This window comes from Epinephelus fuscoguttatus, linkage group LG10, assembly GCF_011397635.1.
Source record: "Epinephelus fuscoguttatus linkage group LG10, E.fuscoguttatus.final_Chr_v1".
Classification (NCBI taxonomy): domain Eukaryota; kingdom Metazoa; phylum Chordata; class Actinopteri; order Perciformes; family Serranidae; genus Epinephelus; species Epinephelus fuscoguttatus.
This window is the reverse complement of record NC_064761.1, coordinates 12648653-12676569: the sequence shown is the minus strand read 5'-3', so window position 1 is coordinate 12676569 and position 27917 is coordinate 12648653. Positions and strand designations below refer to the sequence as shown.

The 27917-nt window shown below is 40.3% G+C and overlaps 1 protein-coding gene across 3 annotated transcripts; it reads left to right on the top strand.

The window, feature by feature from the left end:
- Positions 1–107: 107 nt before the first annotated feature.
- LOC125895453 (phosphatidylinositol 4,5-bisphosphate 3-kinase catalytic subunit alpha isoform-like) lies at positions 108–27917 on the top strand. Of its 3 annotated transcripts, none has more exons than XM_049587300.1 (26): positions 108–464; positions 898–966; positions 7936–8041; positions 8270–8438; positions 8856–8982; positions 9509–9718; positions 10132–10226; positions 10722–10877; positions 12445–12690; positions 13249–13334; positions 14420–14525; positions 18173–18325; positions 18515–18649; positions 21221–21345; positions 21643–21724; positions 22026–22190; positions 22541–22644; positions 22768–22939; positions 23739–23839; positions 23960–24081; positions 24589–24667; positions 24803–24973; positions 25182–25299; positions 25600–25751; positions 26968–27130; positions 27267–27917. In XM_049587300.1, exons 3-26 carry the CDS (start codon positions 7986–7988, stop codon positions 27372–27374), a joined length of 3201 nt encoding a protein of 1066 aa, XP_049443257.1. In that variant the 5' UTR covers positions 108–464; positions 898–966; positions 7936–7985; the 3' UTR covers positions 27375–27917. The 3 variants fall into 3 exon arrangements, with proteins under 3 accessions (XP_049443257.1, XP_049443256.1, XP_049443258.1); XM_049587299.1 differs by having other exon boundaries at positions 23733–23839; XM_049587301.1 differs by lacking the exon at positions 7936–8041 and having other exon boundaries at positions 23733–23839.

Below are 27917 nucleotides of genomic sequence, written 5' to 3'. Positions count from 1 at the left end.
CACTAACACATCACAGAGGCAAATCACACCCAGTTTCACTTTGTGTATGTGTGTGTTTGTGTGTGAGAGGAAGGGAGGAGGGCCCCGGACAGACAGCGTGGCTGCAGTGCCGCAGCAAGACAACTCGTCCAGTCGACCAGCACTTCAGCTGCTCATAACATCCTCAGCCTGAGCCCCTCTGACTGGACATTTTGGGACATATTTTCTGTAACTGAACGCCTCACAACCCACATCACGAGAGGATTTATTTTCGGTGTGGAGTAACGGCTGTTGTCTCGGAAAGGTGGCACAGAAGCTGACAGACGGTAGATAACAGCCTGCTTGTTTGCCCGGCGCCGGGAGCCACCAACCCGGGCCGTTTGGGATTGGTGGGGTTGGCTAGCTGGAGGGCTAGCATTAGCTGGGGAGAGCCTCTCATACCAGCATCCGTAAACACTTCGCTGCGTTGACGCCAACTCAACAGGGTGAGCTATCATGCTAAATTAGTTATTTTTTATTTTTTATACCTTTTAATAGACAAATTGGTTGAATTTAATGTTGAGAATGTATTTACCAAAATGGGCTCAGCGTTAGCCGCTAGCTAAAACAAGGGAGCTAGCTAGCTATTCCCAAACTGGTCTACAGGCATTAGTCGACAGAGATATATATGGTAAGACAAGGCCGACGTGGTTAGAGAGGATGTTCCTAAATTATATTTGATTGTTATACAGAAAAAAACGTTATCACTATATCTGGAGCTCACAGTGCTGTGCAGCTGTCAACTCTGAGCTGTCATTCCCAAACAACCTATGTTAGCTAACCTGCTGCTAGCCCGTGTGAGTCTGCTGTTAGATGCACAGTGTGTGTGATGTTGTTTGTGTTCATGTCTTCTCCTCCCAACACATATTTTTGTGACAGCATGAAGATGGATTGAAACATGAAGGGTGGAACTGTCCCATCATCCAAATAGGAGGGCGTCTCTCTTAGGTAACGTTATGCTTCACAAATTCCTCTCTCCTGTTGACAGTCCTGCAAAGACATTTTACATCTGATGTTGTCTCCTATCTTGTTACTGACTGTCATGATTGCAAAGCTAATTTAATAGACAAAGTGAAATTGAAAAAAACGATCATGGAAGTGTTGTCTTGAAACCACATTATTGGGTAACGCGATGCAATTCTGTTAACCACAAATGTATTGTGTGTGGCACAGACTGAGCATAATGATCTTGTCAACCTGCCACTGCTAGCTACAGTATGTGCCACTGCAACTAGTTTTGCAGTTGTGTTTCAGTATTCAAAGCAAGCTTGTGTTGTAGGCCAATGTTTCCACATTCCCCACATCCTGTGTTGTGAGGAAGCTTCCTCTTTTGTCCTAAAGTGCTTAGCTGCATCCTGATCAGGGTCACAGATCGCAGAGCTGCTCAATGGTTGGTTTGTTTTAACTTAGGGTTTTCCGTTTTGGCTTGTTTTTGTACATATTTAATGCTACCGTATTTTGCAAATTAAGTTTGCTGTTTTCCTTTTTCATTCACTATCAGTGTCACGCATTTGTATCTCAACTGCATCTCTTAACTTTAACTGGGTGGAAAATTTTCCATCAGTTGGAGAATTAACGGCAGAATTCAAATTTTATTTTTCTCTCTGTTGTTCTTTGTACATCAAGCAGCCATCCACCCATATGCAAAACAATAGAGTTGTCATTCCTGTATGTCAACCTTAAGACGGTCGTTATAGCTGTGTCAATTTCATCTATGCTTTTAGCGTGTTTCCGTGGCTCTGGCACAGGAAGGTGATCTTAATGAACAAAGCTCTGATTGGCTTGGTTGCTCATCCCACCAGGGCAACAGCTGTCAGTGAGTACAACACCAGATGTATTTGAATTACTGGAAAAATGTGAGACTGGGTGGTGATTCAGAGGCCAAAGTTCATTCAAAGCCAGCAAGGAGACTCACCAGCATGCCATAGATATGCCCTGTGGTGTCCTCCCAGTTACAAACCCCCAAAACATTTCCAGAATCTGGTGCATGAGGGCATTTTGCCAGGTGCCTTTACCATTGCATCCAAACTGGGACTGAGCTGCAATGTTGTTGGGTGCCTGCACTCCTGGTAGATGGCACAGGGAGATATGAAAGCAATATTGGTACTGTGAAATGAGACAAGATATCACAAGGGATTCTGATTATCAAATTGGCAGATCAGATAAGTGCTGTTCTTAGGCGATACAATGACCTTCACTTATTTGAGTCTAGCTGTGGGAAATGAACAGTGAAAGCTTGGTTCCTATGTCCTTATGCTGTTTGCTCATGATTTTTTTTCTTACAGAAAGTATAGTTGAAAAGATTAGATAACATATTGTTTGAACACACCAATAGTTCTTTGATCTTTTCATGAAAGTGTTGCAGTTGTGTAGTTAAATCAGTAATGGGTTCTTTAAAGACTTCACTATGTTATCTTCAGTACAGTTTGCTTATGTGCAGCTCTACATAAGAGAAGTCCTCATTCTCATTATGTTGTAATACAGACCTGGTCGAAGTGAGGAAACTCAGAGAACATACATGCCAGTACAGTGCTGTTTTGAGGGTGTATGTTTTGTCTCAAAGTTTTTTGTTGTACTTAAGATATAAAGCTAATGTAGTCTAGACAGCTAATATTGTCCTGACAGAACAGCAACCACAATTACAAGAACTATGCTAATTTGGGAGAGCAAGAAAAACAAAACACTAATGTAATAGATAAAAGATGGATATTTTCTGGATAAATTATGATAATAATAACTCTTGGTTTTCTTCTCATCCTGAAGCATTTCTGAGAGTTGTTTATGGCCACAAGTTGGCTGAAGGTTATATTAAGGCATGTTGTAATTTTCAAAGAGCCCACACAAACACATACTTTCCCATCACTGTGTCACAATCTGTTGCAGTTGAGTCACTGTGTTGTTTTTGTGTTTGTGAGTGTTGGACATGAGCAGTCTGTCTAAAATACCCTTGTCAATGGAGTCCCACAAGACCCTGCTATTTCCCAGTACTCCAGCACAGAGAATTGAATGAGCAAATGTTGACTGGTAGATATACAGCTACAGCTAGTAAGCACTTATCTTGACTAATTGTTTTTGAAAAAGTATCTTCACATATTAAATTGTATCCTCGATGATCTCTGGAGGTTTGGGACAAAAGCCAGCATCAAGGGCAGATACAGTAATTTACTCTGTTAATTACTGATGTCAGAATAAATATAGTAGATAATGTCAAACCACCATGGCTTTGGACCAGCCAGCGTCCTATGAGAAGCTGCTGCTTTAGATGTGTGTGATGACATGGAGGCAACTGTTCATTCAAAACAACAATGGCAGCTCCTTAAAAAGGGTGCATAGATGCTGCAATAGCATCAGTTATATCAGAGCTGGAGAGTATGAGCTGGTTGAAGTTAGCTCATGATAGATGATGATAGACAGATCATCCAATCGCCTGCCAAGTATGTTTTGAAAGTGCCTGCCCCTTTCCAAACTGTTTCCAGTAATGGCTTATCAGTTGGTTCTGTGTTAAAAACTATCTGGGTCATCTAGCTCATTAATATTTATCACAATTATTAATTGATTTTAGGGACAAAATATTCTTATTGCGCTTTCACATTTAAATGGACAGAGCACTGCTTCCACTCCATTGTTGTGTTAATTCCTGCTAATGTAGACCTACAAATCTTTGCACCAAAATAAGACCAGTCCTTATTCACAGTGCACCTCCTGGAAACAAAATAAGATTGTACCAAAACCTTCTACCAAAATTAAATCAACAGAGCACTGCTTTCACATTCATGTTGTGCTACATTCCTGCCGATTAACCAATATGGAATGTGATTGCTGTGGTTATTCCAGTCTGTCTTTGAGAGCTAAATGGATATGAATGAATGAATGTTATGTTTATCATATATATATATATATATATATATATATTTATACAGTACAGGCCAAAAGTTTGGACACACCTTCTCATTCAATGCATTTTCTTTATTTTCATGACTATTTACGTTGTAGATTCTCACTGAAGGCATCAAAACTATGAATGAACACATGTGGAGTTATGTACTTAACAAAAAAAGGTGAAATAACTGAAAACATGTTTTATATTCTAGTTTCTTCAAAATAGCCACCCTTTGCTCTGATTACTGCTTTGCACACTCTTGGCATTCTCTCCATGAGCTTCAAGAAGTAGTCACCTGAAATGGTTTTCCAACAGTCTTGAAGGAGTTCCCAGAGGTGTTTAGCACTTGTTGGCCCCTTTGCCTTCACTCTGCGGTCCAGCTCACCCCAAACCATCTCGATTGGGTTCAGGTCCGGTGACTGTGGAGGCCAGGTCATCTGCCGCAGCACTCCATCACTCTCCTTCTTGGTCAAATAGCCCTTACACAGCCTGGAGGTGTGTTTGGGGTCATTGTCCTGTTGAAAAATAAATGATCGTCCAACTAAACGCAAACCGGATGGGATGGCATGTCGCTGCAGGATGCTGTGGTAGCCATGCTGGTTCAGTGTGCCTTCAATTTTGAATAAATCCCCAACAGTGTCACCAGCAAAACACCCCCACACCATCACACCTCCTCCTCCATGCTTCACAGTGGGAACCAGGCATGTGGAATCCATCCGTTCACCTTTTCTGCGTCTCACAAAGACACGGCGGTTGGAACCAAAGATCTCAAATTTGGACTCATCAGACCAAAGCACAGATTTCCACTGGTCTAATGTCCATTCCTTGTGTTTCTTGGCCCAAACAAATCTCTTCTGCTTGTTGCCTCTCCTTAGCAGTGGTTTCCTAGCAGCTATTTGACCATGAAGGCCTGATTCGCGCAGTCTCCTCTTAACAGTTGTTCTAGAGATGGGTCTGCTGCTAGAACTCTGTGTGGCATTCATCTGGTCTCTGATCTGAGCTGCTGTTAACTTGCGATTTCTGAGGCTGGTGACTCGGATGAACTTATCCTCAGAAGCAGAGGTGACTCTTGGTCTTCCTTTCCTGGTCGGTCCTCATGTGTGCCAGTTGTTGTAGCGCTTGATGGTTTTGCGACTCCACTTGGGGACACATTTAAAGTTTTTGCAATTTTCCGGACTGACTGACCTTCATTTCTTAAAGTAATGATGGCCACTGGTTTTTCTTTAGTTAGCTGATTGGTTCTTGCCATAATATGAATTTTAACAGTTGTCCAATAGGGCTGCCGGCTGTGTATTAACCTGACTTCTGCACAGCACAACTGATGGTCCCAACCCCACTGATAAAGCAAGAAATTCCACTAATTAACCCTGATAAGGCACACCTGTGAAGTGGAAACCATTTCAGGTGACTACCTCTTGAAGCTCATGGAGAGAATGCCAAGAGTGTGCAAAGCAGTAATCAGAGCAAAGGGTGGCTATTTTGAAGAAACTAGAATATAAAACATGTTTTCAGTTATTTCACCTTTTTTTGTTAATTACATAACTCCACATGTGTTCATTCATAGTTTTGATGCCTTCAGTGAGAATCTACAATGTAAATAGTCATGAAAATAAAGAAAACACATTGAATGAGAAGGTGTGTCCAAACTTTTGGCCTGTACTGTATATACATATATATATATATATATATGTATAAATGTATATATATATATATACATATATATATATATATATATATATATATATATATATATATATATATATATATATATGTATATAGATCTATATATATATATATATATGCATGTAAGGACACAGATTCAGTTAGGTCATGTTAGTAACATTATTTATCTTGCCCTTCATGCATTCATTAGACTGCAGATTGTGGTGTGTTTTTTAGGTGGTTTAACAACTTAGTTTGCGGTGCAGACACAAGTCTCATGCACTCTTTAATGTGATTTGTTCTTACCTAAATCCAAAATACTTCAAACAACAGATGAGGATGGTTGATAAATGGATCGTTTTTCGTTTTGCCTGTCTGCTGTCGTACCGATTATTTAACTTTTTCACAAGCAGCTGCAGTACGGAGCATGCGTAGCGGAATGACGGATCTTCAAACATGGAGGGTGGCTGTTAGTTTAGGAGGTGTTTGATGTTTAATGTGCAACAGAGTTTTATATGATCTGAGAACACATTTTGAATATTGATATCATAGTCAATCATGTTAATTTATTGAGGGAAGCCAAAATCTTGACCTTGATTAATATTCAATTAATTGTGGGCCACTAACGTGCAAGAAACCGACACTATGTTAGGTTGATCTGAATACATCTGAATGGGTCAAAGTCTACTAAAAGACCTGACGTTCCTTTGCAGATAAGCTGGATAGAATTCTTTTTGGATTGCTGAGGTAAACTCAGAGATGAGAGCAGTGATTTAGTCAAGGCCTCTTTACTCTGATCGACTAGGGTTGAATTCTGGTCTAACTGGCTTTGGTGTGAAAAGATGATTTCACACCCCTGTGATAACTAGAGGACTAAAATTTCATTTCTAATTTCAACACTGATTCTGGATGCTACAACTCAATCATTTGTGAAAGTGGCAAAAGAGTTATATAACATTTTTAATGCACAGATGTAAGAGGGTAGGCTGGTAAGGCTTGAGATGAAGGTCTTTTGCTGGATTTGATCTTATTGTTGGTGACCTGGCTGAATGTCCAAAAAGGCAGTGACTTCTTTTGTCTTTGCTTTTAGTGTCAAGTGTTGAGCCAAGTACTGGCTTTTTTTCAGATTGGACTGGATCTCAGCAGAAAGATGAGCAGGGTCTCTTTCAGGATTGTGCCACGATGGTGATGATGGATTATCATTAGGAAAGAATATTTCAGACTGAAGGTTGAAGGTCGACTAGAGATTTTACAAGATGACACCTGCAATATGGGAGAATATAGGAGCAGCAGACCTGAGGCAGTTGACTGAAGTTGAAGCAATACAGCTTGACCCTGTCCTGTTACTGAGTACGTAGTGACATGTTTGATTGTTGGAACAGGCATGATTTTAGGATGAGTGAAAATTTATTTTCTTTCAAGACACAATTAGGAAACTATTTGTATGGACCTTTTATCAGTTAATTGTACAGTGCGATACGAGTGGTAAGATAAACCAATTGCTTTCATGCTTTGAAAAGTGCCTTTTACTGTAGATGCTTCACATGTCTTATATTTAAAGGACAAGTAGAGATATCTTCGAGCTTAGTCTTTACTTTTGCATGGACACGCATGTGTGCATTTTTCAGGACATGCCTTATGGGTGTATGTGATCACCCACTCAGCCTGAATCTAAGTAATATTTCTGATGATATATCAGTAAAATCTATTCACCAAAAAACAAATATCTGGACTGTAAGTGCAGCCTGTTGGTAAGATATACTTGAGTGACATAAAGCACTAAGCTATGCCCATTTCACACATGCTATGGATCCTCCGCAGTCAGTCACTGTACTTGTTTTAGTCCCACTTCTGTGTGCTTGACTGAACATGCTTGTTCTTTTTAACTCAGTGAACACAGCTGAGCCTCAGCCACAGTGAGTAGGCATGACTGCAGATTTACTGAGCAATACTGGCGACTCTCCTCAGCAGAAATTAGCTCATTTTGAGCCAGACATCACCAGATCTGTCTTTTTTAAATTAAGTTGCCATATGTAGAAAACAGTTGTTAAATCAGCAAATTATAGTTGCATTTGGTCACTGAATTAATATTTTTGTTTCACCGAGTTTTTAAAATCACAAGGCACATTAACAGCTGCTCATTTGGCAACAATACGGTGGTTTCATTTGCATCATTGGTCAACCCAGTTACACAGACAACATTTTTACATATTGTCTGAACAGATGCAAGAAGTAAACTGTATTTAATAAACAAACTATACCTTGTTTTTTTACATTAAGTATCACCACTGGGGGCTTGAATTGAATGGGGCATTCAGTCTGTTGCTTTACACTATGAGGGTCAGAACTTGCTTGAAAGTGTTGTTATCTTTCAGGTTGTGCTCACAGCTTAACTGTGTGACTGAGCTGGGAGACATAGAGGAAGATGCCTCCCAGGCCGTCCTCAGGGGAGCTATGGGGCATCCACTTGATGCCTCCCAGGTATGCACACTGAGATTCTATTATGGATATAAGTGCATTTTCTTTTATTGTGAACCCAGGCACTGACAATTATTACTCCAAAAGCTCCAAAATTTACATGTCTATGTAGTTATCATATTATTTTGTATATATATTTTTCACTGAATGTTAAGAAATTCTTACTATGCCAAACAGGCATAGTAAGTGAAAAATAAATAATTGATATACTGATGCTGAGTGTGTCTGCAGGATCCTGGTGGACTGCCTGCTGCCCAATGGGATGATTCTTACCCTGGAGTGTCTCCGTGAGGCCACACTCATCACCATCAAACATGAGCTGTTCAAAGAGGCCAGGAAATATCCCCTCCATCACCTCCTACAGGAAGAGACGTCCTATATCTTCGTCAGTGTTACACAGGTAAGAACTCTCGACCTCAAGTTGAATATTTGTTGGGCATAGGTGTCCATCTAAATGAGTAAGCATAATAGAAATCCATTGTTGAAAGTTTGATGGAACAACCCCAGACTGCTGTTCATTAAAGGAGAACTGTAGTTTCTCTGGAGATTGCACAGGTGTTCATAGAAACACTCCACCTTTTGTGAATGGAAGGCTCATGGAAATAAGTGGTTCACATCTTGCTTGTCTCTCTGCAAAACATCTTAGCTTTAGAGAATGCTTCTCTGTACTGAAAAACAAACCATTGAACTTTTCAAAAACATCGGTTCTACACCTGGAGGAAGGCAGTCAGCTCTTACAAAAAATCACAGTCACTTTTCATTAAAAAAGAAAGTGGAAATGTTTGAATACAGCCTCTGTTTTTTTTCCTGCCCGCAGGAAGCAGAGCGGGAAGAGTTCTATGATGAGACTCGAAGGCTGTGTGACCTCCGACTCTTCCAGCCCTTCCTCAAGGTCATCGAACCAGTTGGCAACAGGGAAGAAAAGATCCTCAACAGGGAGATTGGTGAGAATTTTTTCTACTGTGATAGCACCAGTTGTGTTGTAGCTGTAGTTACTTTTGTTTTTTATTTCTTTTGTTAGTCAAATAACAGTGAATTAAGATATATTGAAGAAAAAAATGGTGATAGCTGGACTGAGTGAAGACACTAAGTATAGGTAACTGAAAAAAACAGGTGCTCTTCAAGGATAGGGCAAATGGTCACAAAAGAATAGAAAGAAATGTCCTTGCTCACTCCATGCTGAGTGCTGGCAGTCTAAAAAGGCGCTTGAAGTACTGTTAAAAATCATTTATTCACACATGGATAGACCAACACGTTTTGACTGTTTTTTTAATATTATGAATTAAAATATAATTTGGAACATGACTAAATGATTGGGAAAGGGAAATTGCACAAAAAATCAGTAACTTTCTAGCTGTTTAGCTGATGTACTTAAATAAAACACTATTTTAACATTTCTCTAAACAGACCGATCTAGCCAGAACTGCCTCGAGACTGAAAAAACACTGACTCTGCTTTTTATTCTGCCAGGTTTTGCTATTGGTATGCCTGTGTGTGAATTTGACCTTGTGAAGGACCCAGAGGTTCAGGACTTCAGGAGAAACATCCTGAATGTTTGTAAAGACTCTGTGGAGCTGAGAGATGCCAACGGGCCCCACAGTAGAGCACTGTATGTTTACCCACCCAATGTGGAATCCACACAGGAACTTCCAAAACACATCTATAACAAACTGGACAAAGGTAGGCAACAGCTTTGGTGGTTTTCTTTTTTCAGAGCACAGTCTAACTAGTTTCATAGGAAATGAGAAAAGGAGAAAAATAAGAAACAGAAAATTAGTGTAATTATTTTTTGAAATAATGACACAAAAATGAATCACTTGGAGACAACAGGGACCAAGAGGCGAGCATTTTACGCTCCTATCAATGCTTGATTGCTACTAGCCAGCCTTAACAATGGAAAGGAACAACAGTAATGAGCAGGGTATTCAATAAATTGATTGAGGTGCTATTACTGTGAGGCTTGATACAATACCCTCAGACCTCAGAATAATTAAAGGTGGATAGTTATTGTTTCTGGGTTTGCTGCTTGAGTAAAATTTGATTTATTGATTTTTTCCTCAGCTTGGTTTTTTTTTTTCTGTCTCTTTTTGTAGGTCAAATTATTGTTGTGATTTGGGTGATTGTTTCTCCAAACAACGACAAACAAAAGTACACATTGAAGATCAACCACGACTGTGTGCCTGAACAGGTGAGATGAATATATACTAAAATAAAAAAAGACAACAAATCAGTCATGAGCCACCTTAATTTATAAATTCAACATAGGGAAATTGAAGGGTTTCACTCTCGGCCAGTAATACTCAATATACGGTCCACGGGCCCTCAGTTGATAGGGTGCTGGGTGGCCTGCCGACCATTTCTAATGCACAATGAAAGTAAAGTGTCTGAAACTGGGAATTCTTTTGTTCTTTACTCCGAATGTAAATAAGTCGCAATTGTGCACACAAAACAGTGTCGGAGAGGATCACCCAGACTCCCTGACAAACATTCAGGCTAAATCCCGAATGTCCACAAATTCTAGATATGTCCCTTCATACACCTGACCTGTGCCTGGCTACTGAGACTGGCCCCTGGCCCTCTGTCATTTTGCAAAAGTGGCCCCTGGGCATCGCAAGTTGAGTATCTCAGCTCTAGGCCTTACCAAAGTCTAATGTAGGCTGTCTGTGTGTATCTTTTTCTAAAGGTGATTGCTGAGGCCATTCGTAAGAAGACACGCAGCATGCTGTTGTCCCCAGAGCAGCTAAAGATGTGTGTTCAGGAATATCAGGGTAAATACATCCTCAAAGTTTGTGGCTGTGATGAGTACCTGCTGGAAAAGTACCCCATCAGCCAATATAAGGTGAGAGACATATGGGCAGAAATCTATAAAAAAAAACAACAACAAGAAAACATTAAAGGGTTAGTGCACCCAAAAATAATAATTCAGCCATTATCTACTCACCCTCATGCTGAGGAAGGCTCTGGTGAAGTTTTAGAGTCCTCACATCCCTTGCGGAGATCGGCGGGGGGAGCGGCTATCACACCTAATGGCTGACGGCGCCCCAGACTAACGTCCAAGAACACACAAAGTATCTCCAGCATGCTCATCCGTAGTGATCCAAGTGTCCTGAAGCCCTGACATAAAAAGTTGTTTCGAAAAACGTCATTTGAACTCTGTTTTTAGCCTCACTGTAGCCTGTAGCTCTGACTGCTTCTCACGTGCGCGCGCTTGCGTGAGACCAGCGAAAGCATGAGCTTTGCTCATCCGTGTTTACATCACGTGACACGTGCACTGCAGGGGGAGACAATGGTAACTACAGTAGCTAAAAGATAATTTGCACTACGGTCTTTTAGCAAAGGACAGCCCAACATGTCTGAAGACTTTGAAATTGAGGAGGAACAGCATTTCTTTGTTGAGCCGTATTTGTTTGAGCCCGAGTATACGGACGGAACTCAGGCTACTGGACGAAGCAGCCGCAGCTCATGAGCCTAACCCTCAGCCAGCCGCAGAATACCGGAGTCGAGCACTGGAAACCTGGTGGTGTAGTTGTTTCAAATGCAAGGCAATGCCAACAGATGAGGAAAGTCTTTGCTGCTCAGACTGGGAATTGGCGATGGCTGCAATTGAGAATTTGGACATCAGTACTGACAAGTTCAAATGACGGTTTTCAAAACAACTTTTTTTGTCGGGGCTGCAGCACACTTGGATCACTACAGATGAGCATGTTGGAGATAATTTGTGGATTCAATTTTGTGTTCTTGGACGTTAGTCTGGGGTGTTGTCAGCCATTAGGTGTGCTAGCCACTCCCCCCGCCGATCTCCGCAAGGGATGTGAGGACTCTAAAACTTCACCGGGGCCTCCGTCGGCATATGGGTGAGTAGATAATGGCTGAATTTTCATTTTTGGGTGCACTATCCCTTTAAACTTGCAGGTTTAGAGCTTAAATGACAAGTGTCAACATTGCTAGTTTACATGAATGAAGAGTTGAAAAGTTAATTGGCTAAAATGGCTAAAAATTAGCAGGCATAGTTGGGGGTAGTCTGCACAGAAACCCAACAAACTATGTTGTAAGAGGGATGAAGCTAATCCAGAACTTTTTGATAATCCCTATCAAGATATAGCCTAAGCCTGATGCATTTATTTATTGTATTTATTTGGGATAGCATTGCTCTTCATTAAAACACTGGAATCAATTCCCCGTGCACAGTGATGTGAGCCCACGCTCACAGTCCATGTGAGCCAGATCAAAGTAGAAGATGCACCAAGTGTCACTGTTTCCTCTACAGTCACACTGCAGCTGCTGGAAAATGACCAATTGCGATCACTGGTTACACTTATGCACGCTGTAACTCTAGCAGCTCTGTGTACTTTTGTTCTAACCATCCTCCTCTGCGTCATTCCCTCCCTCTGTGTTTCTCCCTCTAGTATATCCGTAGTTGCATCATGCTGGGCAGGATGCCTAACCTGATGCTAATGGCCAAGGACAGCCTATACACTCAGTTGCCTACAGATAACTTTGTCATGCCATCATACTCTCGACGCATCTCCACGGCAACATCCTATATGAATGGTGAAGCAGCTGCCAAGTCGCTGTGGACCATCAATGGAACGCTGCGAATCCGGATCCTATGTGCCACCTATGTTAACGTCAATATACGGGACATAGACAAGGTGGGGGCACTCAGTGCTTACAGGAATATAACCGTGTCTGTGTTGATCAGTCAAATTAAACACGCTATGATCTATTCTTAAATGGATGTTAAGAGAAGACTAGAATTTGCCAAAGTGAGAGGAATTATTTTTTGTAATAAAATTGTTGTGAACTGTATTTATTGTATTTTTTCAAATTATTGAATGAAGATGTTTTTGAGCAATATTAGTTGTTATTTCAGTTGTGCAAAGTTTCCCATCTCCAGCTCCCTCACTTCCTGTGGAAACAAACAAGTCATTGTCCAGGTCTCATGTGAACAGACCTTTAACCAGGGAAAGCAGTTCTGGTCGTTGATGTTAGTGTGCTGTCATGAATCATTTGTGTAAATGTAATGTCCTCACAAAACTGCCAGACTCCACGCCACTTAAGTATAAAGATCATTTAACATGACAGCTGTTACATGCTATTAATGGTGTTCTTGTGAGATAAGTTGTCCAGCAGGAAAATGTTAAAGGGAAGTTATATCACATCTTATACTGTTTTTCTTGTTGCGTTTTGCTTCTCTTGTTTATTTATAGATATATGTGAGGACAGGTATTTACCATGGAGGTGAACAGATGTGTGACAATGTCAACACTCAGAGAGTACCCTGCTCTAACCCCAGGTAATTGTCCACCCTTTATTACAATATCTTTTTTTCCTCACTACAGTGGTCCTTCAATGCATGATCTTTTAATTACAGCAATAAATTATTTAGTGAAAAGCTTTTACAAAGTGTTTTAACAATGTGAGACAGTAATTATACAGTGAAAATTAAAACCAGAAAAATGACATTAAATACAATGTGATAAATTAAATTATGGTAATGGAAATAACTACTACTTTAATTCACTTTCTCTTGATTTCAGTGAAATAGTGCTTTAGACTGTTTACGCTGCTAATTTACTTTAAGTAGTCCTAAGGCAGGAGGGTAACATTAACAGTTTAGTGCTGGCTAGTAACACTAAACTGCTGTATAACATTACTGTTAAACCCAAGTCTGGTCCACTCTTTTACCTCTGGAGAGGTAAAAGAACCTGCTGAAGGTATAGGTTTAACTCAGCCCTGTGTAATAGCAGTGTAAGGTGTCTGAGCATTCCGTTTTCTATCATTGAAAGCACTTAATTGCACCTCAGAGACCTAAGTGGCGCAGCTTTCTTTGGGTCCTCCTCTTGGTGGTGGTTGTAGGCAATGGCAATTTTATTTATGTGGCACATTTCATCACACATAAACTCAAAATGCTTTACATGGAAAGACAACATACGGAAGAAAATACAAGAGTGTGCGTCATTAACATAATAATACAGAGAGCACAAAAACATCAAAAACAATCAAATAGAAACCCCTAGCTACCCAAAAAACATATCGGTGTGATCAAATGAGCACACACGCGCACACACACACACACACACACACACAACACTATAAACCTGATATAAGAATAAGAAAGGTTTAACTTTGCGTTTAAATGTGGACACAGTCTTGCTGGACCTCAAGTCAGCAGGCAGCTTGTTCCCAATAGCAGGACCACAGTACAGTAGGGCACCCTCAGGAACTGGATCCAGTTCTGGGTACAGCTAGAAAACCTTTGTCTGATGACCTCAGAGGCCTGATCAGGTTATAGACCTGCATTTGAGATTGTCTCTGGTTGTGTTGGTTGGCCCCAGTCTCATAAATTATCTCTGTGTTGCTTTCATTCTTTATCTACAGGTGGAATGAGTGGCTCACGTATGATATGTACATCCCAGACATACCCCGTGCTGCCAGACTCTGCCTGTCCATCTGCTCTGTCAAGGGCAGGAAGGGAGCCAAGGAGGTAGGATAGAAAGTAGTGAATGAAATGACTCCACAGTGCAACTTCAGTAGACAGGAAGTGGACATGCAAAAATTAGGAAGTGTCTTACTAAGCCATTCAACCAGGCCCCCAGGAAACAGCTCAGCCTTGCTTCTAATTGTTTATAGCGGCCACTCACGGTTTTGCAGCGAAAAAATCCCCTGCTGCCCTAAAAGCATTTTCTCCATAGACCACCATTGTGAAAGACACGTCTGTAAAACTGTTGACACCTCGAACTGCAAACACGGTCAATTATGAGTCTAGTTGACATCTACTATGAAATTTTGATTAATGGAGGTTGTATATTTGTAAAACTTTCCTCAAGCTGAGAAAAGTGATTTAAAAGTGTGTTGTTATCATAATGTAAAGCCAATACTGTGCATATTTAGTGGGCTGCATACTGCGAAAATAAAACCAGAACCTAGAAACTTTTTTTTGTTGTTGTTTTTTTTTTTTAAAGATATTTTTATGGGCATTTTTTGCCTTTAATTAATAGGATAGTGAAGTGTGAAAGGGGGAGAGAGAGAGAGAGAGGGAGAGACATGCAGCAAAGGGCCACAGGCTGGAGTCGAACCCAGGCCACTGCGGCAACAGCCTTGTACATGGGGCGCCTGCTCTACCACTAAGCCACCGATGCCCCTGAACCTAGAAACTTTTTTGGCATATGCACCTGGCAAGCATTTCCATGGGACTGAATAGATGCCATCCTGGCACCCACTATCTAGGTATTATTATAGATCTATGCATTCAACCCATCTAGTTATGAATAACTATGGAACAGTGAAATAGTTTTATTGAGGGGAAAATGCAACAGTACAACAGCTGAATTAAAATACTTATTTGTGAAAAGTGAAAATTTTGTAATTTTAAAACCTGATCATACAAATACAAATAGCAGTGTATGTTACATTACAGATAGACAGGCTGTGTGGCAGATATTACAGCCTACAGCTAGCAGCAAGCAGATGACCTCCACGTGTCTAAATCTTTAACACCGGCATGCTAAGTCATCCAAGAGGACCTTACATGCCTCTTGTGTGTATGTTTGTCTGTGTGAGTAGCATGTGCTAGTATTGGTATATGAACCTACACCCTAATCTATGTGTCAGTCTGCCTGAGCACAGGGTGAATGGGAACTGTGGTATCGTCTTTGGTTCTGTTTAATTACTAATCAGCCAAGAGCTCTGTGGTGGCAGAAAACATCGACAGAGACACAATCAAGCTGAAGGGACTTTTCCATTCAAGTTAGAATATGCTTCGCTTGAGCAAGCCAAATTGATGGCATGAGTAAAATGGGCTAATTGTTCTCACGCAAACTTGTATCAAAGTATTTGAACTAAAGACGTTGACAACAAAAAAACTGAATACTGAATATAAAAAAGAAAATGCAATATTAGGGCTGAGAAGTTCTCAGAACAATATATTGTATTAACTGAGAAAGGATTATGATTTTCATTTATGTAGCTTAATATTAACATATTCTGGAGACTTACATCAGATTTACAATAAAAAGTGACATTTTACTCTAGTGTTTAGAAACCATGTGGTCCAAAGCTGTTTGGAGTGCATCTGTGTTTTTATGCGTCGGCTCTGATACTTGTAACACTCACCCACACTGATTGATTTTTTTGCCATCTCTCTCTGGTGGAAAAGCTGGAGGAAAGAGAAGTGAGAGTGTGTGTGTGTGTGTGTGTGTGTGTGTGTGCGTGTGCGTGTGCGTGCGCGCATGCGTGCGCAAGTGTATCAATGAATGCTAGACATAGATATTGTAACAGACACCTGGGGTGAGCCGTATCCCATGCTGCGCCTGGCTAGGCTGAGGTCAGGTTAGCGGATGCTCTTTCAAGCCCCACCTGAATGAAAGATAAACACTTCTCTACAGCAGCCTTTTGTTCCAGCACTTACTATAAATAGGTGCGTTTTGACTGGCTGTCTGCATGTAACTCTGTCTGCCTCTCCATGCAGCCCTTTGTCACCTGGTTCCATTGCTGCCCCTTAGTGAACACTCGCACTGAAGATCAAGATGTTATCTTAAACATTCCCTCTGTTTGTGTGAAGGCTTACATGGTAGCTTTGGTAAAAGGAGTACTGTAGTTTGAAGGTTTTCTGATAACCTTTATACCTAAAGGTGACTCGGTGGTACATATTGTCAAGAGCTTATGATTTCACTGTCCCTTGCACCATGATCAGTTATCTCATAATCAAGCACTAGACAGTCCAATTCAGAGTTTAGCTAAACTTTCTGCCTGTAGAGCAAATAACAGGTGGCCACATTTACTGGCTTACCAACTTCATCTTTCAAGATGAATAAGTTTAGGCATCACATTCTAGCTATTACTGTTACTGAGCTGCTTCAAAAACCTGTTTTTAAAACCAATCCAAAACCAACATATTGAAGGCAAACAGACAGCATCCACATCTCCTCCATCTGTCCTACTGAAAATAAAACTTCAACTATGGAAGTCCATTAATTCATAGGGAAAGACATGGAATGAGTTTGGCTGGACTCAGTAGAAGGCCCTTCTGCTCATCGTATGATATATATAGACGTGACCTCAATCATTTTGTTGACCTTGATTTGCCGGTTTTGGTTACATTTGTGTTTGTTTACATCAGAATGTCACCAACATTTTAGCCAAACATGATGCCAAAATAAACATTATCCATTATAAAACTAGGCTGCGGCAGTTTTCACTTTTTTTTCTCTCCACCCCTCCCTACTTGTATGAGTCTGAAGAAAAATAAAACAACACTTTTCACTACGCCTGTAGCTGGACTTCTGGAGTGGAAGAGGAACAGTCCTGATAGTCATCAGCTGACCAGCCCCAGGCAATGGGCAAACAGTCCATTGTTTGTAGTTTTGCCCTCCAACACTTTTGTCCTCCGTAAAATTTACCAGCAAACCGCCTGACTTTGATGCCGTCTCTCCCCATGTGCTGACTCTCGGAGGTGTATTAGGTCTTTAACAGAGTAATTTTGAGCTATGCCAATAAAGGCACCATAATTTAATATATGCGTATTGCATATATTAACAAATAGTAATTACTTTATAAAAAAATATGTTTGATTTTTTTTTATATTGTAGTTCCAAAGTCTGAATATTTTTAAGAATTAAAAGTTAATTGCTCTTAAAAAAAGGCTATACTTGCATTGTTATGATATTATATTACTATTATATCAGTGGCATAAAATGGTCTTGAACTGACAATATATCATTCATCACAATTAATTCTGGGACATATATCGTCCAACAAAACTAGCTACGGTGACAGGCCTACTGAGCAGGCTAAAAACTGAGCTATATGTGTTAACTTGTGGATATGTATTGTGTGTGCCTTCACTACTTTTTTGTTTTTAATTATATCCAGTGACTATTGTGTGAGTGTAACATGATGTATTTGATACAGACCTTTTTCTGAGTCAGTGCTTTTAATGTGTTTTTAGCATAAGGAAGCCGTAATGAGATTATTTACTTCCACACTGAATATGTTAAAAGCCTCTTTGAATCAGAATTATTCACCATCTGTGTTTGCATCTGTTTTTTCGCATAAGCTTCTCACATGAAGCTAATGACGTTTGCAATCAGTGGCTCTCCCTCTCACTTTCTTTACTTCTATCTCTCCCTTTAGGAGCACTGTCCACTGGCGTGGGGTAATATCAACTTGTTTGACTATACTCACACTCTGGTGGCCAACAAAATGGCTCTGAACCTCTGGCCTGTCCCTCATGGCCTTGAAGACCTCCTCAACCCCATAGGAGTCACTGGATCCAACCCTAATAAGGTATTTGAATTCAGCATCTTGCCTTCCTAAGTAAAAAAAAAGTACCATTTTTTACATGTTCATTTGGGGACTGTGCCAGAAACACAGCATAACAAAGTGACAGATTTACCTATTTCATTGAGTGTTTGGCTGCATTGTGAGAAACTGTGATTTACACATTGTAATATTATTTTAATCTCTGTTGTCCAGGAAACCCCATGTCTGGAGCTGGAGTTTGACCACTTCAGTAGTTCAGTCAAATACCCAGAAATGAATGCAGTCGAGGATCATGCAAACTGGACCATCTCAAGGGAACTGGGCTTTAACTACAACCTCTCTGGACAGGTAATAATCTGCTCATCAGCCACCAAATAGTGGGCTGCAAAGGTGCAAAAACACAGCGGGTTGTTTAATGTTTTATAACACAAACACATGTAAATGAATGTCCTTTAAGCTCATCTCAGAGATCTCTGGGGAGCAAGCAGGTGTGAGGGGTATGTGCACTTTTGGAAAAACACTATTATACAGGTGACAGACACGACTGTGAAGTGATGAAGAAGATATTAGCCCGATAAAGAAGTCTAATGAACTCTTCATGTGGCTCAGTGGCGCCATTGTGATCAGTTATTCATGATGGTGTTGGTGATGCCGTGTTATCAGATTTCTAAATGATGTGTGGCATCAGAACCATGACTTGCGTGTGGCTGGAGTTACTCTGCCATGTGAGAGGATGTGAATGGTGTGAGACGATGTGTTAAGTTATCCATGAGGTGTTTGTCAAAGGTGAGGGGGGGTGCCTAACTCAATACATGGTGTGATGATGATATCATCCTACTTGAGTCTGACCAGGAAGCTGATGTTTTCTCAAGCACAAACAATATTTCATGTAGCATCCCATGTATACATTCAGAAATCTGACCTGGTTTTGTGAAGGAGAATGATTGGGATGATTGAACTTTTACACAGATTTTGTGCTCTTGGCAAAGTGATGGCCTAAAGAAAGAAGCTCCAGTTCAGGATTTGAGGGTATTATCAGGGTTTTTAACAGACTGAGCCTTAAGCTGAATGTTCAAGGCATCATGCTGCATCGTGCTTCCATTGCGTTCTGTCTCCGTCACAGTTTCATTGGCTACTGTAAACGTTTCAGAAGTGAAGTATCTGTAGCATCTTAGCATGTTTTGTTGAGATTTCTCATGTTTTACAAGCATAAAATACACATTTGCAGCTCATCTAGATGTAGAAATGGATTATTTTAGGCTGTATTGGATACGTGAACCTTTTGTTCTCCTACACCTTCTCTGTCATCACTCATTTAAAATGTCATTATAGCTGATCTCACAGTACAGCTCGTCATTAACTGGAATTTTTGTTTATCTTGTCTGGTGATGTTGTAATTGTAAAATAATGATTTTACCTGCAGCTCAGCAGCTTGATAATGACTGTTTGTCATAATAGTATTTATGGGCCGTAATCAAATTTGTACTAGTTTCATTGACTGGCAGCAGAAACAGAAACATTTTGCTTTCTTCTTTCATTCTATCAGTATCTACAAGCACAAACAATTAGTTTTGTTGTGTAGTGTATTGTTCCAAACACTATACAGACTCTTTTTGAAAGTAGAGATAGACACTATGAGCTCAGAGGAACTGAGATGTTTAGAAAACCAACAGTCAGAACAAACACTAAAATAAACTGTATTTCCGTTAAAGGAGTACGTCTGTGGAATAGTTCCACTGATGAATTAAAACTTAGCACTTCTTTATTACAGTTAAAAACATTATATAAAAAGTCAGCAATTCAAAGATACATGACAGAGATCTGATTTGGCTTCATTTTTTTGTTTTGTGGTTTTAAATTGTTCTTATTTCTTAGTTATCAGCCTTTTGTTTGTTTGTTTGTTTGTTTTTTGAGTATGTGTGCGTGTGTGTAAAGAGAGTGGGCTAAATAAGCTTCAGCTTCAGCCTACACCTTTTCGGTCAGTATGTTGATATTAGTGTGAACGAATTATGTATATTTTGAGATGTAAGACCGAAATAAATTCATTCATTCATTATATGGAAAGATAAAGTCACAGACAAAAGAAATGCATTATTAAAATTAATTGATTTCAAGACAATTGGCAGAAAAATACAGCCATATAAATACATTCACATATAAATTTCACGTATCCGAGATGTGAGCTGCTCCGGCAAAAACAGACCTTATGATAATTTGAACACAGCTTTTCATTTTGCCAATTACTAATGTGACACCAGGGTTTGCCAATATAGACAACACTGGTTATCTCAGGTCAGTTTACCTTTTGCACTGATTTGAACTGTGGTTAAACATTTAAACTTGTGGTGGACGCGCTTGAATAATTTAAATTATAGTACAACAGTGGGAATCTTGTAAATGACTATAGCCAGTAGACATATTTCTAAGGTGGCCTGTTGTTACAGGTGCATCAGATACTGTGCGATGCAAGAGAGCTGGACTGTTCAGTGTTGATTTATTTATGATGATAGTATAATGTGGTGTATTAAATAATTCCTTTATCTGTGCCTTGAGTTGTTTGAGAAGCTTCCCTAACAGTAATGGGTCTTAATGGATAACGGTTGTTAATGTTCCAGGTTATATTTGTTTCTCGTAATGGCTGCTTGTCACAATGTCCAGAAAGGAAAATATAAAGATCCTGTGGTGCAAGACAAAAAAAGCTCTGACAATTAGTGACATAATAACGCTGCTGGTTAATGTACTTAGTAATGATAAAAAAAGGTTAATAATAAAATACTGTGTTTTACTGCATTTCTCTGTTTTATTACAGCGTAAATATGGGGAGGGATCAGGGGTTTGAAAGACATGATGGCCAACAGGCTGTTAATTGAAGTGTTAATAATGTTATAAGGCGAGTATTTTCTTTCTGTTGTGTTTCAGAGTAACCGGTCGGCCAGAGATCACGCCCTGACAGAGAGCGACACTGAGCAGATAAGACAGCTGAGTAACAGAGACCCTCTTTCAGAAATCACTGAGCAGGAGAAAGACTTCCTCTGGAGACACAGGTAACCTTCCAACCAGGAAATATATATTACTTTGCCATAAAGCACCACTTTATGAAAAGTCACAGATTTCTTGTATGCAGCTGTATGTAAAACCAGATCCAATACAAGTGTCCTTTAGGTTAATGGCTAGAACATTTTTTTTTTGTTACTCTTAAACATTTTGTTTAAAAAAACTAAACAAAATACATTTCTGGGATTAACTGTAACCACATATGTTGTGCTGGATATTCTACATGTGAAAGAAATGTGGTAATACAATTGTTTTTTTAAGTAATCCTGTTTTTATTTCTCTGCCAGGCACTACTGCATGAATATCCCTGAGATCCTTCCTAAGATCCTTCTCGCTGTCAAATGGAACTTCAGAGATGAAGTAGCACAGGTAATGCTGTGCCATTTCATACCTGCATGTTACGTACATACTTGATCTGTGTGATTTTGGTTTTCTGCTTTGTAAGTAACAAAAAAAAAAGCTGGGAACTGACTGCTTTTGTGTTTTTAAATTTGAATGTATACTTCTCTAAAAATACTAACACTAATGCAGATACACTGTGTTTTGAAGTAATTTTGGCAACTTAGCTGTTTCTTGCAAGATCACTGACTTTAAAAAAGATGAACGGAATATAATTAAGTTTATTTAGTTTAAGTATTTATTCATATTTCTTGGTTTGTTTGTTTCCCAGATGTACTGTCTGTTAAAGGAATGGCCATCTATTCGTCCTGAGCAGGCCATGGAGCTGCTGGACTGTAACTATCCCGACCCCATGGTCAGGCAATTTGCTGTGCGCTGTCTTGAAAAATACCTGACTGATGACAAACTGTCTCAGTACCTCATCCAGCTTGTACAGGTAGGCCTAATTGAGATTTGGTGCTATTGAAATCAAGGAACTGATTCATGAAATAATGGGGTAAAAAGGAAGACATTGAAGAACTACGAGTGCTATGACTCAGGTGGACTATGAAGTACCTTTCTCCTGAGTGTCTTTGGCAGCCAGCGTTATATCAGTTGGAAAGCAGCTGTTCTTTTGTGTTGAAGATTTTCTGCTCTGCCTTAGGTTGTATTTGGTGCGTGGTTTAAAGAGACTTCATGTTGAGAGACATTATTGAGTTAGAAATGACTAATCTGAACCTCTGCATCTCCTCTGGCTCTTTCCCTCTGATCATTCCTTCCTCTCTCTCTCTCTCCCCCCTGTTCTAGGTATTAAAATATGAGCAGTATCTTGACAATCCGCTGGCCCGTTTCCTCCTCAAAAAGGCCCTGACCAATCAAAGGATAGGTCATTTCTTCTTCTGGCATCTCAAGTGAGTCACCATTCAGATTGCTTTTACTTCATGTTTATGTACCTTCCTTCCTCTGTGTCTTTCTAGAAAGCTAAAAATTCATCTTGCCTCCCTACTTCCCACTGTTTGTCCCCCCTTCATCAGGTCAGAAATGCACAATAAAACAGTGAGCCAGAGGTTTGGGCTGCTGCTAGAGGCTTACTGCAGGGCGTGTGGCATGTACCTCAAACACCTCAGCAGGCAGGTAGAAGCCATGGAGAAGCTCATTAACCTCACTGACATCCTTAAACAGGAGAAAAAGGATGAGACACAAAAGGTAAGGATAGCAACAGCACACACACATACACACAGGAATATAGCCATTGTTATTTTAAAGCTATACTGTGGCCTTTGCCAAACGAGTTAGAATGAACTGATTAAGCCTATCGCTGCCAGGGAAAGCTCTCTGTGTTTCACAGTATACAGGATTTATAGTGTCTGGTGTCTGTGGAGACTTAGCTGCACTTGCGCATTGGAAGTGATGCGTTTTCCTTTAACCAGCCAGAGGTAAAGGGACAGGAAAAGGGGAGAGACCTTAGCAATGGAGCAGCAGCTAGGAGTATGGTAGAAACAGTTTCTAGTGTGGATGGAGACTAAGGGCAGACACGTAAGCTGTGGTTGGTGTTTGTAAAATACTTCTGCAGTGCTGTCTAAAAATGTACCTGAAATTTTGAAGAGAACGCTCCTGGTAGTGGGGGAGATGTGATGAGCTCACCTGCAGGCATGCATCATAAGCATGTGTCGACAGTGTTTGTATAATTACTCTCACTGCCAGAGAGGGGAGACAAAAGTTCCACACTTCAGCTTTATAATAGCATCTTAAACAGCCAGATTTTAGGAGGGATCTGTGTTGCATTAGAATGCCTTACCAGTTATTTATTATTCATTCAACTATTTGCAGCTTTTTTAGATTCATAATTTGCCCTCAGAGTCTTAACACTACATAAAAGGCAGTCATTTTTAGAAGATTTCTCTTTGTGGATGCGTGTGTGTAAATGGATGTGTGCGCACACATTTATGTGCAAATGCACGTGTGTGTTGTTGTGTTTGTGTGTGTGTGTCCTGTGGAGGTCCAGATGCGGTTTCTTGTGGACCAGATGAAGAGACCAGACTACATGGATGCTCTGCAGAACTACACTTCTCCTCTCAACCCTGCACACCAACTGGGAAACTTGAGGTTAGAAGCAATAGCGAATGAGCTGTGTGCATGTGTGTGTAGTGTGGTGTGTGTATGGATAAGTTGGGTTGTGAGAAAAATAATGACATTGTTTAATATCATGAATTGATTTGTGCACAGGTTAGATGAATGCAGGATCATGTCATCAGCAAAGAGGCCATTGTGGCTGAACTGGGAGAATCCTGACATCATGTCCGAGCTGCTCTTTCAGAACAATGAGATCATCTTCAAAAACGGAGATGGTAACACACACACACACAGACAAACATAAATGCCATAGAATTTTACATAAATGTGTCTATGCCAAATAAATTCGCACACTTCCACTTGATGAAAATTCTAAATACTGAGGATTATAGGAAGCCTCTGTTTTTAGCATGTGATATATTTGGCGGTTATGACTCTCAAAACATGACCATGTTTCCTAATAACACTATTGTAAAGACATATTAGAAGGGTTTTTTTCCTCTCACTCTTACCACCATATGCACTTGAAAGAAACTCTGAAAACTTTAGCTCAGTTCACTCCCCCGATTTGTGCTACAAAGCGATGCAACATATTTCAACGTCAGAATCCTAAATGTTGACACAAACTGTGAAGTGCTGTTGAGAGACTGCAGAGCTTCTCCGTAATGGTTGTCTACTATAATCATACTAACTCATCCTCATGTTGTGCATGAGTATAAGCTGTCAGTCTCCCAGGATGTTATTAACTGCAGCTTTCTTCATTGTGTGTGTTTGTGTTTTAGACCTGCGGCAGGATATGCTGACGTTGCAGATTATTAAAATCATGGAGAATATTTGGCAGAATCAGGGACTTGACCTCAGGTACTATCTGTCTCCTGTTATCTCAGTCATTATTTCTCTTTCTGTTGGAATCTTTTTGCTTCAGTTTCTGTATTCTCTCTGTCCTGCTGCAGTGCATGAGGATAAAAAAAAAAAATCTGCTCTGTGTGTCTCCAGGATGCTTCCGTATGGCTGTCTGTCATTAGGAGACTGTGTGGGTCTCATCGAGGTGGTTCGCAGCTCCCACACCATCATGCAGATTCAGTGTAAAGGAGGCTTGAAAGGAGCCCTGCAGTTCAACTCAAACACTCTGCATCAGTGGCTCAAGGACAAGAACAAGGGCGAGATGTGAGTTCTTCTCTGCTGATATTATTTCCTGCAGCATCTTTGCATCATTAGACAGTATGAAACATATCTGTGGGACCCTAAAAGAAATGAGAGTTACAGCCCATTTACTTTAAAACACTTTCTCATCGCTCATTTATTTCTAAAATACAACACTAATGTTGTCAGTGCTTACTGGTTTTTGTGGGTGCGTATTGGTTTGTTCTTGCAGGTATGACATGGCTGTTGATCTGTTTACGAGGTCCTGTGCTGGCTACTGTGTAGCTACATTTATTCTTGGGATAGGAGACAGACACAACAGCAACATTATGGTCAAAGATGATGGACAGGTAACTTCTTTATGCACATATACACAGCACACAACTTTTGTCAAGGTGGACAAGTAACAATGTTCACACTTCATTTAAGTTAATTTACTAGGGATTTGTTATTGTCCAGTACATATTTGATAAAAGTAAATAGTTTAAGCCAGTACTCTGCAGACTGAATCTTTATACCCCTCTCTGTAAAACAACTCAATTTGCTGTTGATGCCTTAGGTTTTCCTGTGGGTATACAGTAGGTTTACTGGATTGAGGAAGTTGCTGAACTTTCACTTCCTGCCATCCTCTTTGTTCTGCTCTTGTCCAGTTGTTTCATATAGATTTCGGCCATTTCCTGGATCATAAGAAGAAGAAATTTGGCTACAAGAGAGAGCGAGTTCCTTTTGTACTGACACAAGACTTCCTCATTGTCATCAGCAAGGGATCCCAGGAGTGCGCAAAGACCAAAGAGTTTGAGAGGTGCTGCAGCGTCTTATCTCTTATTTTCTCTCACCTTCTTTGCTGCTAACTGCAGCTAGTACAGTCTGTTGGTTTGTTGGCTGGTCGATGCCTAAAGCTCGGCTCTTTTTGTCGTATCATCAGCTTCTGCATCAACAAAGATTTGCTATAGTGTTTTACTTTAACCGAGTTTAGTTATAGGTGAAGGTATAGGGTCGGTAGGTACCATTTGGCTACATTCAAATTGTAGGCAAAAGTGGCCCAAATAGGGATTTTTTTGTTATAATTCTGTGCTGGCAGAAGGCACTTGGTGAATACAGACATGGAAGACAGCTGTGATGGAGGTAGTCAGCGGAGGAACAGTGAAGTGTTAGGCATTATAAGTATTTGGGGTGTGTTTCATTGAAGTTATTCATGTCACGATCCCACCACTCCTGTCTCTGACTCTGTATCTACACACACCTCTGTGCAGAAGTCGCAGCCATTGCTCCACAAAGAATCATAATTAAACATTTGTCTCTCTTTCTCTTCATCCTCATTATCTGCTGCTCAGAAATTTACTGGCTCCCACTGCACATCAAATTATAAATGAAACCATAAATGCTGACTTCAGTGATCCCCATGATTACTTCTGTACCACAGCATGCTGTGTGGGTTGCCTTTGTTATTGCAGGCCATGACCAGTTCTAGTTGGAATCTGATACTGGCCACGTTTAAAAAATGATGTGAGAACAGCCAAACAAAAAATCAGATCTGAGCAATCAACTCAAACTGAGAACTAAGGCTTACAGTGTTAACATAGAGAACGTATCACTGCCTTACTTGATATAAAACATAGCAATTAGCATCTCTCCTGTCTAGCTAGCAGGTCGAAGGCCCGTTTCACCAAATTTTGAATGTACACTATTTTCTTGCTGTAAGTTTGACACGTTTTTATAATCAAACGTAATACTTGTAATCCATACATGAGCCCTGTAGGCAGTTTTTGAACGATGATCATTTGTGAAACGGCTTGCTGTCACCATTTACGGAAACCATCACTACCCTAAAATCTTCTTCAGATGGCATCAGAGTAGGAATCAAAGGGACATGCTCACCAAGCTTTGGCGAGTGTCATTGCCTGACACTGAGCTTCATTTTTACTTCCTTTTTTCTCTTGCAGCCAGTAAACACATTTCAATAAAATGTTCACTGTTTTTTCATCTTTCACACCACTCCTTTTTCCGTCTCCCTCCAGGTTCCAGGAGATGTGTTATAAAGCCTACCTGGCCATCCGACAGCATGCTAACCTCTTCATTAACCTGTTCTCGATGATGCTGGGCTCTGGCATGCCTGAGCTGCAGTCATTTGATGACATTGCCTACATTAGGAAGACGCTGGCCCTGGAGAAAACTGAACAGGTAATATGACTTTTCTCTTTTGTGATGTGATCCATTGGGTTCTGATCTTATTTTGTGTTTTTTAGATAGTTCTGAAACCTCTGCAAAATTATTACACCTACTCATTTATCTCTTTATTTTTTTCTTCTTTGTGAAGGAGGCTTTGGACTACTTTATGAAACAGATGAATGATGCTCACCATGGAGGATGGACCACCAAGATGGACTGGATATTCCACACAATTAGACAGCATGCGCTAAACTGATCTCCTGCACACCAACAACAAAATACCAGTCCCACCTTGGAGTAACAGCTCACTGATGATGGAAGTTTGCAGCTTGATTTTTTTATTTTGTTTTTAAGACACCAGTTAAAGCACTATTTTTTATTTATCCAAACGAGGTCCCTGTTTTTCTGCATTTTCCCCTCCATAATCATCTGCCTCTTTCTGTGGTCTTGATGGTGCCCTCGCTCTATTCTCTGCTTGTTCTGGGGTCCACAAGAGAGTCCTCTCGTCCTGGTGAAGACGTGCCCTACCTGGCCGATGCTCGTATCCTTGGCTACTATGCTTCCTCTGTTTTTTCCCCAACAAGGAACAAACTGGGTAACAAAGGAAATTTTGCCCCTTACCTTGCTGCTCTTGCTGGAAAAACACACATTGTATCTGCCAATCTATAAATGTAGCCACAAAGTAAGTTCAATTTACTGCCCTTCTGCTGTATAACGTCTGCACTGTGGCTCCACCCCAGAAAGGAGGTGCTTGGGAACCCTTTTTTTTTTTTTTTTTTTTTAAATCTCATCACTGCTG